We start from the raw sequence: 13,613 nt of genomic DNA, 5'->3' as shown, positions 1-13,613 counted from the left end.
AGAAGCACAGTCAGGACATCCAATCGGACTGTCCCGAAAGCGCTCTGCCCATCCCTGGCAGCAGGCTATAGTTATACCTGAACTTCGGGGCAGTGTGCGATTCAAATGCTAATACTTTATTTCCAGTATTCGACCTTAGCCACCCTGTCTCGATGTTTCCAAGTGTTGAGGAAATTGTTTTCGGTGTGTGTTAATTGTTTTGTCTGATTGGTTATTTAATAGTCTCGAATCTCCGGGGTTTGAACCATAGGTGTGTCATTGATCTCAAAAGAGGTTTTGAGGGGCCAGGAATGTTTCCTTAACAATGCTAATTTTAGGTGTCTCCATGGGTTGGTTGACTGTTTTAAAGGTGCTGATTTTGATGGGGTGGAGATTTAGTTCCTGTCGGTGCCATCCTGTCCAGCTTCCCTTATGTGCCAGCCCTCACCTGCATTCTAAAAGCATGCTCTTGCCCACAGATCGGTGTCTGTTACTTTGTGATTCTTGGTGGAGGGGCTCTGAGGGGAGCTTTAGTTTGCTTCCATTTTGTGTGCCCAATTTCATAAAATTTATCGTCCGATAACAAGGGCGATTTAAAATCAAACTATTTGAGTTCAGTGGAAATGCAAGGATAATATATGTCTAGGAATGTTTCCTCAGGGGGACTCAGGAGATTTTTAAAATGAGTTTCAGATCTCACATTCCATTATCCTAGAATTGTGCAATTATAGAATGTGTGCAGAGCGAAAAGAGTCCAAGAATGTGAATAACTTATTGAAATCGACAGATCTGCTAGTACATTTTGAATCAGACAGGGGAACGTATCCCGTGGTGTGATGAATTGCGCTACTGTGTTGGGCAGATTTATTTTCATTTAATGGAGGGCGGGTCCGAAAGGCCATTGGTTTCAGAAAAAAAAAGGCTGATATGGAATATTCACACGAGGACAAAACATGATCAAACTGTCGTTTTGCGGTAGGAAGATTCTATTCGAACCTCTATCGTCATTCGTTCACCCTATAAACAGACCACAGGTCATTGGGAAATCTTTTATGTGAGTCCAAATGCACTCTTCCCATTGCCAGCTGATCAGGACCATATTGTGCACAGAACAGGGGAAAACAACGAGACTGTGAATGTGTTGAGTCATCTCCCTTTCTTGGATTTGCCATTCAAGACATTCTGTCTTCCCATGGTATCTCTTTTTACTGGAAACATTTCCCAATCTCCAAAACAGACGAAGCAGTTGACGGACAGAGACTCTGTTCTGTCAAAAGTTAATCCATTTGTGTTGTAAAGATAGGCAACTATCATAGAGGATGAGTTATGTATGCAGGATTGATGCATACTGTGGGGGTCATGGATGGCCGTTTCGACCCTGTCTGGGAGCAGAATTCATGATTAATATAACAGTTCTTGTTAAACTGGGAAACTACATCAAATATTTGCAACTCATGGTGCACATGATTCGTCTGTTTTGGATAATGGAACCGCGTACACAATGTTTTTTTCAAGAATTTATGCAAAACAATGGCATATACTATTTCCGTCCTGCACCATTTCATGTGGTTTCAAATGGTTTGGCGGAGCCCTGAAGTAGGGATTGAAAAAAAACTGGTAGATGATTCGTTGAGTACAAAGATCTGAAGATTTTTATTCCAGTATTGTTTCACGCTACAAATGACAACTGGACTATTTCCAGCGGAACTGCTGCTATGTGGATGGTCAAGTGTCACGTGGATCTGTATGTCAAAATCTCATAGCAAAACAGAACAAGAGACAGGAGAAGCTGGAACAGTTAGGGAGGGCAAAGTATTACTGATTCTCCATTGAAGTTCAGTATGTTCCTCAGAGGTTTTATTCGATGACAATTGTTTTAACGGTGTTGAGGGACTTAAGCATTTGTGAGTTTTGACTTTTTTTTGGTTTTGATCGACAAGAGCGTGACCTGGAAACAAAGAGAGAGAGGGATGGAGAGAAAAAAATCAGAGCAGATTTATAGAGGGACAGACAGCTAGGTAGAGGAATGGATAGAGAGATAGATAAACAAAATGGTAGACAGACAGACTGACTGGCATACAGGCAGACAGACTGTCAGACAGTCAGGTTGACAGATAGATAGATGGATAGAAAAATAGACAGATAACCAGATAGACAGACGGATGAGTGCACGGGTGGGCAAACGGGCGGACGGACGTGTGATGGATAGACAGATGGATGTTCGAGAGACAGACAGACAGACAAACAGAGATCCCATTATTTCCTTCTCATAATCTGTATGCCACCACGAGCCATTTTGCTGCGTCACTTTGGTGTGTCCGATTCTACCTGCTACAAATTTGTATTTGGTACAAATGGTTCAAACTTTTCCCTTATGTTTATGAATCTGTTTATTGTTTTGCCTGTATTTTTCCACTCATTGTTTTTTTTTCAGTCCTTGAATTGGTTGCAGTTTCCCCTGGGTCATGGACTTATTCTGTATACTTTACCCACTGCTATTTTGTCTCTCGTTGTGCCCCTCTCTATTGCCCCCTGACCCATCGTTAATATTATTTTCACGATTTTGCCCTTCCAAATATTGTACTTCTGGTTCACTGAAGATCACATATTGTAGCACACCGATGCTGTGAGCTGTTTTCATTGTTTGCTTTTATTAATTAATTTAAAAATTGATGTAGCAGGATATTTCACTGCTTCCTTTAACTGCTCTCTGAATTTCGACTGTGTTGCTACATAAATAAATGTGTTTGTGCAGCAACTTAAATTGCGCAGCATATATGCAATGTCTTCAAATATATAAAATGAAAGATCATCTAAGCCATTTGCAACATTAAAGAAATATAAAACGTACACCAACCACAGAAATATAAAGCTGCCAGATATGGTGAACAGTAAAACTATAGATTTCCTTCTGCTCTCCATTTCTGGATCATTGCAATTATCTGTCTTTTTCTGACCTTTTAATCCCTTGCGGACTCGACTGGCCACTAAAATGTGTCTGACAGTCAGAGCGTTGAGCAACAGAATTAACCCGAATGGCATCACCGGGTTTAAAATCTTTTCAAAATTTCTGAACCCAATCCATCTAGGGTCAGTGAAATAGCTTGGCTTATTGATACAGTACCATGGTACGTTGTCGAGAATTATTTTAGGTTTAAATCTGAAATAGATAGGAATATTTTTCAAAACGAACAAAGTGCTAGTTGTCCCTAGAACGACGGACGCAGTTTTCTTGGTGCAATATTTTGATGCTAGCTTTTGGCAACAAATGGCAACAAATCTATCAAAAGTGAAAGCGACTGTGAACCAGACAGAACAGTCTGTGGCTGCACGGAGCAGGACAGAGCGAACACTACACACAGGCGTTATTGCGAGGAAATTCAGTGGGAAATAATGATAATTGATTTGATAGAGAATGACCTCTAATAATGACCAGTAGATCCGCTATGGCCATTGCCGTCAGGTAGCACGTGGTACAACTGGAAAGGCCGCATTTCCCTTTGGACAGAATGATGATTGCCACTGAGTTAACTGCAAATAAAAAGAAGGAACAGACATTATAAGCCACCAATAAGCACCTTCCCTTTCTGCACAGAGCATACTTTTCTTTTTGCAGCAATGAAGCGTGCATGGGGATTCCGACGTTTCCAGATTCCCTTGCAAACTCAAAACACTCCCTCAATCAGAGAAAACGATTTGTTTTGGGCCATTCCCTGGATTCTGGAACGGTGCTGTTGATGTTTCAGTGTTTTATATTCAGAAGAATAATAATGTTAGTATTCAGGCATGATCAAAGTGCAGCATTATGTTCCACATGGGAGATTACTAAATTAAGAGAAGTTGTGTTCTTTTTGGTTCGAAACCCTTTGCCTATTGTTTGTGTTCCTATCTTCAGGTGATTTTTTTTGTGGCGCAGTTGTATTATTACGGAAGTCACACCAAAACTGTGGAGGTGTGGATTAGCTAAAAATAACGCGTCTCTATAATATGGAGACGAGGAGGATAAGGGGTGACTCAACAGAAGAAATTCAAATTTTTGAGGGGTTTGAGATTTTGAATGTGGATAAGATACCTGTAACACTTATGAGGCTGTGCAAACCTAAATTTCATCAAAACTAGGCAAAACTATTTATGAATCCACAAAGATATATATTTCACAGGCAATCTTTTATTCCATGAGTGGAGTAAAAGTACATTTGCTCCGACATAGAATCATAGAGTACTGAAATTATGGAAGGAAGCCTTTCGGCCCATTATATAGCAACTGGCTCTCTGAAAGAATATTCAACCTTGTATCAGAACCATGACCTATCCCCGTAACTTTACACTTTACTGCTTTTAGTTTGCATGCCGATTTCCTATTCCATGCCTTGAAAGGATATTCCTCTATCATTTGTTTCATGGAAATTCAATCCAGGTTCCAGCAACAGTCTGAGTGAAAATAAACTCACATTCTCTTTCGAACTTTGTGCCCATTATGTTGCATCTCTTCTCTAGTTTTTGCTGCTCTCTCAGTTGGGAGCAATTTCTCATTATTTTGTTCTATCTGTGTCCCTCGGCATCTTGAACAACCAGATCAAGTGGCACCTCAGCCTTATTTCCTCCGCAGATGATAGACCACTCTCTCCAATCCATCAAAACAGCTACAGTTCGTTTGGCTTGGAATCAGGCTTCTGAATTTCCTCTATACACTTTCCAAAGCCTTCACATCCTTCTCAAGTATTGTACACATACATGGACGGAGTGTATTTCAAATGTTTATGAAATGTGAAAAAATGTTCACGGAGTGAGTTTGAACCACGGCGAGGAAGGAATGGAGATTAGACCAGCTGTAATAAAGATAGACTGAGGACAAAATAAAGATTGAAGTAAATCAGTTGGGGTGAGTTTCCATGTTTTAACATCCGAAACTTGAGTATTACATGGTCAGAGATATTAATGTTTATTTCATGACATTTGTAGAGATAACCTCTTAAAAACACTGCGCCCAGGACCTAATGATTATCAGGACCAGACTTGGGGAAGAAGATCAATCGTTACAAGACAATTCGGTCATTGACTTTCCTTAGTATGAGTGAAGTTTCTTCCCAGATTGAATTATATTGTCCATTGACAAGTCTTTATCTGCTCTCCAGTTACCACCCCAAACACAAGATTATTTTAACTTGATAAACATTATTTTTTCTCATTACTGAAGCCAGATGCCACATTCTAATTGGTCATCATATTCAGTATAACTTTTGCCAACTCGTCACCTTGGAAATTCATGTTCCTGATGATATTTTCCCCCTACTTCGATGTTTGGATCAACAGAAACAATATTGCACTGAATCCAACAACTGAAAGTCATGGGTGAGATGGAAATAGTTCTTCCAACACAACATGACTACAAGAATAATTCAGGAAATTTAGTTTCTCCAGATTATTTATTTCATTAGAATCCAACTAATTATGTCAATTCAATGCAATGCAACATGACAAGAAACAGATTGAAAGCAGAAACAAGCTTATGCATAGTTACACTATATAATGTGTTTTAGCTACGTACCAGGAACACCAACTAAGGCAAGCAACAGATAGAATATTTTCCAGACCAATTCAATAGGTCGATGCATTTTCTGCGTGGAATGGCCCTCTTCCTTTGCTGAGCAAGTTATTCCTCTGAATTAAAATCTGTAGTGACACGTCCCTGTGCATTCACCTTTATGCGTTCCCTCGATCTCCATGGAGATACAGCTGTTGCAAAAGTGTTCTAAAAATTGTTATCTTTATATTAGAACAAACACATTAGGACAACGGGATAAATTCCCTGCGGATTGAATACACGAGATGCTGAGACTAAATTGAATCAATGTTTTTTTTCATTTACTAAGCAACCGCCATTATATGCAATGCTTATTCATAATTGGAGACTATATTTAACAGCAAACGAAAGTGATATCATTACCCTCCAACCACCATGATCCCATGCCTTGACCTCATGTCAGGAGTGCAAGGACTGGGAGTTGAATGTCCAAAGCTACTCAGTATTCTAAAAGATTATACATGGTGGAACACGAGCTGGGGTTGCTTTACTGGTTAAATATAACGTCAAAGCTCCATGAAGAAATTATATTGGCATTAAAGACAAAAACGTTGCTTCTATCACGGTGGAAATAAAAAAAGAAAGAACATTCTGGTAGTAGAAAGTTGACGGCCCTGAGCATTAACTCCAAAGTAGGGTACAGTATATAACAATAAAAAAAAGAATGCTCCTGAGAAAAGTGCAGCAGGAATCACGGGTAATTTAAATATGCATCTTGACAGGATTAGTGAAATTCGCAAAGAAAATCTCTCTCTTAACGCCAGCAGTTATTCAGACAATATCTCCCACCGAACTTGCATTGCAGGTGTTCTGCACCAAATGTCTTCTCATTCTATCATTAGAGTTCACTAATCATGATTGAAATCATCCCTTGTCCTCCCGAATTATCAACATCAACCTAATGATACAACATTGCTGTCTTTCACATTTTCCGTATACTCAGCTCGGCTCACCTCATCCAGGAATGTCTCCATTCTCTTTAGATGATACGGTTCTTGCCGTAAACTTATCCTGAACAAACTCTGGAAACTCTTGCCCACTTCTGCCCTTTACAGTAGTATTAACACTCACGTGTAATCAAATAAATGAAATCTCAAAATATAACTATCAGTCAAGCCTCTTACTAACGTGTAAATTCCTCATAAATGTGTTCATCTTTGTATTTCATACCATCGGGAGACATGGACAGTGCACTGGGTGAAATGGACGGTGGAAATTGAAAAGGAGGGAAAAGGGCCTGAAATATACTCGGGCCAAATAATCCAAGTTTCATGCATCTGAGGCCTGCAGTCAAGAGGGTGCAGAGATACAGTCCATATTATTGATTTCAGAATCGCGATTCTGAAAAATTCAATGTTTTGGAAATTGGCACCGTCACATGTCTGTCCATGAAATGAGGGAGACAAAAAACAGAAAATTCCATTACAATTGGCCTCATATCTGTCATTGGGCAAAGACCTGAATTCATTAAAGGAAAGAGCAGCAGGAAATTTAGAAAATCAGAACACCATCCAGATTAGGAAATATGGTTTCACGAAAGAAAATGATGTTTTAAGGATTTACTAGAATGTTCTGAGGATTTAGCAGAAAGATTCGGTCATGGACATCAAGTGAAGTAATGCATTTGTACTGTGAAAAAAACGAGAATTCGTTAATGTGCCACATAAAAGGTTGCAGCTCTTCGTGTTAATAGATTAGCATGGATATCAGATTAGTTCACAAACAGGAATCATAGAATTGGGATAAACAGTTCATTTTAAGGTTAGTACAAAGTATGTATTGAATTCACAGGGATTAATCCTTGTGGATCACTGACTTGCAATCAATATGAATTTATTCAATACAGTCAACTCTTCTGAAAGTTCCAAGATAGGTAGAAAAGTACATTGTTATGAGGAGACACAAAGTTCCCGTGTAGATTAAATGAAGAGGTAAAACTTGGACATGTTACACACAATGTGGGAAAATTGAGATTGCCACATGGTTTGGAAGAATACAAAAGCAGAGCATATTTCATATTGAAAGCCACTGCAGAATGTTGTGATATAGAGGGGCAAGGATGTCCTGGTACACGAATGACAAAGTCATAGAAACATAGAGGCACACGGTGCAGATCATGGGAATTCGGCCCATTGAGTCTGCAAAGATTTTCTAACAGAGAATTTTACCTCGGCACACCAACCATGCTTTCCCATGGCTAATCAATCTAACCTGGTCTCCTTGAGAAAATAAGGGACAATTTAGCATGGACAATCGACTGAACCTGCACATCGTTGGCTTTTGAGAGGAGACCTAACACACCCAGAGGAAAAACATGCAAACACAGAGAGAATGTCTCGCTCCACACAGTCAGTCACCCACAACAGCAACTAAATCCCGGTCCTCACGCGGGGAGACTGCTGTGCTAATCCCTGTGCCACCACGCGGCCCTCTCTGTCGTATCAGCAACTATATTATCTCATCGTAAAATATGATACCCAGGCCGAATGGTCGCTTGTTTCTGGGCCCGATGACCTCATAACCTTATTTAAAAGGACACGTGTTCTATGTCCTGCATATTCATGGGAAGGAAGGGGAGGAGGGTTGTGTTGGCTGGAGTTCGGTGGACATCTGCAAATAATCCTATACTGGGTGTGATTGAAGACTGTCTATTGTTTTGAAATTGAAAAGGAACAGGGAGAGACCCGAAAAAAAATGTCATTTGTCCGGTCAAGTCTGTGCCGAGAAATGATGTTTATCTGAAGTAATGATTTTGTTTTGCATCTACGCAGCCTGTATCTCCGTATTCCCTGTTTATTCATGTATCTATCTATCGAGATTTTTTTTAACCATTGCTATTGTATCTGCTTCTGACATCCCCTCCGTCAGCGAAATACAGGTACTTATCACCCTCTCTGTTAAGAAAAATCTTGCCTCTCTCATCTCTTTATAGTTTCCCCGTTATGCCATAAAAAATATGTCCTGTAGCAATTGGCATTTATACCCGGAGATAAAAAGACTCTGACAAGACATTCTGCAGATTGGTCTCATAATTGTGTAAAACATAATTGGTCAACCGTATCATCTTGCTGCCTATATCTTCTCTCTCTCTCCTGGATCTTGTCCTTCTTAAATTGTGATTTTTCAGGGATATCTTAGATCCTATTCTCTCAAAGACCATCTCCATGGCAATATCTATCACATGGGCCTTGGATGTAGGTGGAAATGCTGATAAGTTGGGACTCTAACTCTCTTTTATCTTGGAAGTAAATGAACAGTTTAAAGTGTAACTATTTACAACCCAACATTTCTCAAAACCTTACTGGGACTTTGGAAACTCTCAGTCTATAATCTGGTTGTTGTCATTATCTCCAATTGAAAATTATAGATGGCTGGAAATTGTAGACCGGTGAGCCTTAATTCTGTTGTGGGCAAAGTTTTGGAAAGGATTATAAGAGATAGGACTTGTAATCATCTAGAGAGAAATAATTTGATTAGGAATAGTCAACACAGTTTTGTGAAGGGTAGGTCGTGTCTCACAAATCTTACTGAGTTCTTTGAGAAGATGACCAAAGAGGTGGATAAGGGTAAAGCAGTTGATGTGGTGTATGTGGATTTCTGTAAAGCGTTTGATAAGGTTCACCATGGTATGCTACTGCAGAAAATATGAATGCATGGGATTGAGGGTGATTTAGCAGTTTGGATCACGAATTGGCTAGCTGAAAGAAGACAGAGGGTGGTGGTTGATGGGAAATATTCAACCTGGAGTTCAGTTATTAGTGGTGTACCACAGGGATCTGTTTTGGAGCCACTGCTGTTTATCATTTTTATAAATGACATAGATGAGGGTGTAGAAGGATGGGTTAGTAAATTTGCGGATGACATTAAGGTCGGAGGAGTTGTAGACATTGCGGATGGATGTCACAGTTTGCAGAGGGACATAGATAAGCTGTAGAGCTGGGCTGACAGGTGGCAAATGGAGTTTAATGCAGAAAAGTGTGAGGTGATTCACTTTGGAAGGATTAGTAGGATTACAGAGTATTGGGCTAATGGAAAGACCCTTGGTAGTGTGGATGAGCAGAGACACCTTGGTGTACATGTGCATAGATCCCTGAAAGTTGGCACCCAGGTTGATAGGGTTGTTAAGAAGGCGTACGGTGTAGTAGCTTTTATTGGTAGAAGGATTGAGTTTCGGAGCCGTGAGATCATGTTGCAGCTGTACAAAACTCTGGTGCGGCCGCACTTGGAGTATTGCATATAGTTCTGGTCGCCGCATTATAAGAAAGATGTGGAAGCATTGGAAAGGGTGCAGAGGAGATTTACCAGGATGTTGCCTGGTATGGTGGGAAGGTCTTATGAGGAAAGGCTGAGGGACTTGAGGTTGTTTTTGTTAGAGAGAAGAAGGTTAAGAGGTGACTTAATTGAGGCATACAAGATGATCAGAGGGTTAGATAGGGTGGACAGTGAGAGCTTTTTTCCTTGGATGGTGATGGCTGCATTGAAGGTGATAAATATAGGACAGATGTCAGAGGTAGGTTCTTTACTCAGAGATATTAAGGGCGTGAATGCCCTGCCTGCAGCAGTAGTTGACTCGCTAACTTTAAGGGCATTCAAATGTTCATTGGATAGACATATGGATAATATTGGAATAGTTTAGGTTAGAGGGTCATTAGATTGGTTCCAGTGGTTGGCGCAACATCGAGGGCCGAAGGGCCTGTACTGCGCTGTAATGTTCTCTGTTCTATGTTCTAAAAATCTATCAGGTCGATCCTCAGCTTTTACCAAAAATAATCTAGTGGTTGGTGAGTAAAGTTGAACATTTTGAGATTGGAGCATCAGATGTGTTGCATGCGGTGGAGTTGAGGTTTGAAGGAAGGAATGAGTGAAATGCTAGATTCCTTTCTGGAGGGCAAGGGATGAAGACAGTATTCTGGGAAATGCAGCATAACGGCATCATCTTTTCAAACTATAGTGCGGGGAGTCAACTTCTGAGGTTGAGAAATCAATGTCAGAAGCTCAGACGTTGCATCATCCAAACAAACACACAGGTTAAGGGAACATTATTCAAAGGCTGTATAGAAGCAGACTAAGAGGAAGTTCGACCAATGTCCATTTGGAATTCTGGTTTATAGTAAGTATCCATCCGTGTCTATTCGCTGATATTGAGGTGGAGAATTCCGGAAAGGGAAGGGAAGTGTCACACATGAAAAGTGGAAATGTGAGTGGGGAACATCAGTTTGATTTTAAAAAACTGACTGAAATGTGCAGCCTTGCCAGAAAGATGGAATGATAGAAACTGAATCTTTAATGTTTCTAATAATGAGATGAAACGGCGACATAAGCATACCAGAGACTGCGAATAATAGAGGGCGATTTAAAATCAAACTATTTAAGTTCAGTGGAAATTCAAGGATAATATATGTCTAGGAATGTTTCCTCAGGGGGACTCGGGAGATTTTTAAAATGAGTTTCAGATCTCACATTCCATTATCCTAGAATTGTGCAATTATAGAATGTGTGCAGAGCAAAAGGAGTCCAAGAATGTGAATAACTTATTAAAATCGACGTATCTGCTAGTACATTTTGAATCAGACAGGGGAACGTATCCCGTGGTACGATGAATTGCACTACTGTGTCGGGCAGATTTATTTTCATTTAATGGAGGGCGGGTCCGAAAGGCCATTGGTTTCAGATAAAAATAGGCTGATAAAGGATACTCACACGAGGACAAAAAGAGATCTGACTGTCGTTTGGCAGTTGAAAGATTCTATTCGAACCTCTATAGTCATTCGTTCACCCTCTTAACAGACCACAAGACATTGGGAAGTCTTTTATGTGATTCCAAATACATTCTCCCCATTGTCAGCGAGTCAGGACCATATTGTGCACAGAACAGGGGAAAACAACGAGACTGTGAATTTGTTGAGTCATCTCCCTTTCTTGGATTCGCCATTCAAGGCATTCTGTCTTCCCATGGTATCTCTTTTTACTGGAAACATTTTCCAATCTCCAAAACAGACGAAGCAGTTGAGGGACAGAGACTCTGTTTTGTCAAAAGTTAATCCATTTGTGTTGCAAAGATAGGCAACTATCATAGAGGATGAGTTATGTATGCAGGATTGATGCATACTGTGGGGGTCACGGATGGCCGTTTCGACCCTGTCTGGGAGCAGAATTCATGATTAATGTAACTGTTCTTGTTAAAGTGAGAAACTACATCAAATATTTGCAACTCATGGTCTACATGATACGTCTGTTTTGGATAATGGAACCGCGTACACAATGTTTTTTTTTTCAAGAATTTATGCAAAACAATGGCATATACTATTTCCGGACTGCACCATTTCATGTGGTTTCAAATGGTTTGGCAGAGCCCTGAAGTAGGGATTGAAAAAAAAGTGGAAGATGATTCGTTGAGTACAAAGATCTGAAGATTTTTGTTCCAGTATTGTTTCACGCTACAAACGACAACTGGGCTATTTCCAGCGGAACTGCTGCTATGTGGATGGTCAAGTGTCACGTGGATCTGTACCATCGAAATCTCATAGCAAAAGAGAACAAGAGACAAGAGAAGCCGGAACAGTTCGGGACGGGAAATGATTACTGATTCTCCATTGAAGTTCAGTATGTTCCTGAGTGGTTTTATTGGATGAGAATTGTTTTAACGGTGTTGAGGGACTTAAGCATCTGTGAGTTTTGACTTTTTTTTGGTTTTGATCTACAACAGCGTGACCTGGAAACAAAGAGAGAGAGGGATGGAGAGAAAAAAATAATAGCAGATTTATAGAGGGACAGACAGATAGGTAGAGGAATGGATACAGAGATAGATAAACAAAAAAGGTAGACAGACAGACAGACTGGCATACAGACTGCCAGACAGTCAGGTTGACAGATAGATAGATGGATAGATAAATAGACAGATAACCAGACAGACAGACGGACGGGTGCACAGGTGGGCAGACGGATGGTCGGACGTGTGATGGATGGACAGATGGATGTTAGAGAGACAGACAGACAGACAAACAGAGCTCCCGTTATTTCCTTCTAATAATCTGCATGCTCATTGTTCCGTGGGAGCACTGAAGAGAGGCAGTGATTTGCGAGAGGAGATCTTGTGGGTGAGTAGACCGATTTTTCAAAGCTAACTTTTTAACAGTTTTTTTTCTTTAAATTTTATACCGGAAGCAGTTGCAAAGACACTCAGGTAGAGTTTTTTTTTAACATATAAAAGTTACTCACCTCGGGGATTCAACCTCATTGTTCCGTTGGAGCACTGAAGAGAGGCTGCGATTTGCGAGAGGAGAGCTTGTGGGTGAGTACAGCGATTTTTTTAAAACTAACTTTGTATTTGTTTTTTTTTCTTTAAATTTTTGCACCGGAAGCAGTTACTAGGGCACTCGGGTAGAGTTTTTTTTACCTTACTATAAATTAGAGCGGTGAGGAATCCCGATACTCCACATAGGTAGAGTATCCCAGCCCTCCCCCCTCCTCTAACCTCAAAAAGAGAGAGAGAGAGAGAGGGGCTCTGACTGAGAGCAGGTAAGTCTGTTTTTGTTTTTGAGTGTGCTGTAAGGGCTTTGGCTCACAGGGCCAAAGAGATAAGGGTGAGGCAAGGTAAGTTATAAGTTTTTTTTTACTTTTTCCTCTGGGTTACTAAAAAGGGGCAAGTATGGGTGTGAGGCCAGTATGTTGTTGCCAGTGCAACATGTGGGAGGTCTTGGAGGCTCCTGGTCTACCAGACATCCACACCTGTGCTCGGTGTGTGGAGCTGCAGACCCTACGGAACCAGGTTAAGGAGCTGCAAATGCAGCTCAAGGACCTTTGGCTCATTAGAGAGAGTGAGGAGATAATTGATAGGAGCTATCAGCAAGTAGTCACACCAGAGCAACGGGAAGAAGGCACGTGGGTAACTATTAGGAAGGGGAAACCTCAGGTGATGGAGAGCACGCTGGTGGATGTCCCCCTTCAAAATAAGTCCTCCTGCCTGAGTACTACTGGGGGGGACAGCTCATCTGAGCGAGGCAGCAGTGGCCAGGTCTCTGGAGCTGAGCCAGTATGTCAAAAAATTAAA

At 40.7% G+C, this 13,613-nt stretch overlaps 1 protein-coding gene across 1 annotated transcript in view; it reads right to left on the bottom strand.

Moving 5' to 3' along the window:
• Positions 1-936: 936 nt before the first annotated feature.
• The window catches only part of LOC145337354 (putative G-protein coupled receptor 139), a 34,559-nt gene continuing 21,882 nt past the window's right edge, over positions 937-13,613 (bottom strand). Inside the window, 3 exon segments of the mRNA XM_080182145.1 lie at positions 937-996; positions 2,671-3,403; positions 3,405-3,510. Coding sequence (XP_080038271.1) covers positions 937-996; positions 2,671-3,403; positions 3,405-3,510 — 899 coding nt within the window.

Source organism: Carcharhinus amblyrhynchos, unplaced genomic scaffold (genome assembly GCF_965287045.1).
Source record: "Carcharhinus amblyrhynchos unplaced genomic scaffold, sCarAmb.v2.hapA scaffold_47, whole genome shotgun sequence".
Lineage (NCBI taxonomy): Eukaryota > Metazoa > Chordata > Chondrichthyes > Carcharhiniformes > Carcharhinidae > Carcharhinus > Carcharhinus amblyrhynchos.
This window is presented reverse-complemented; position numbering and strand designations above follow the sequence as displayed.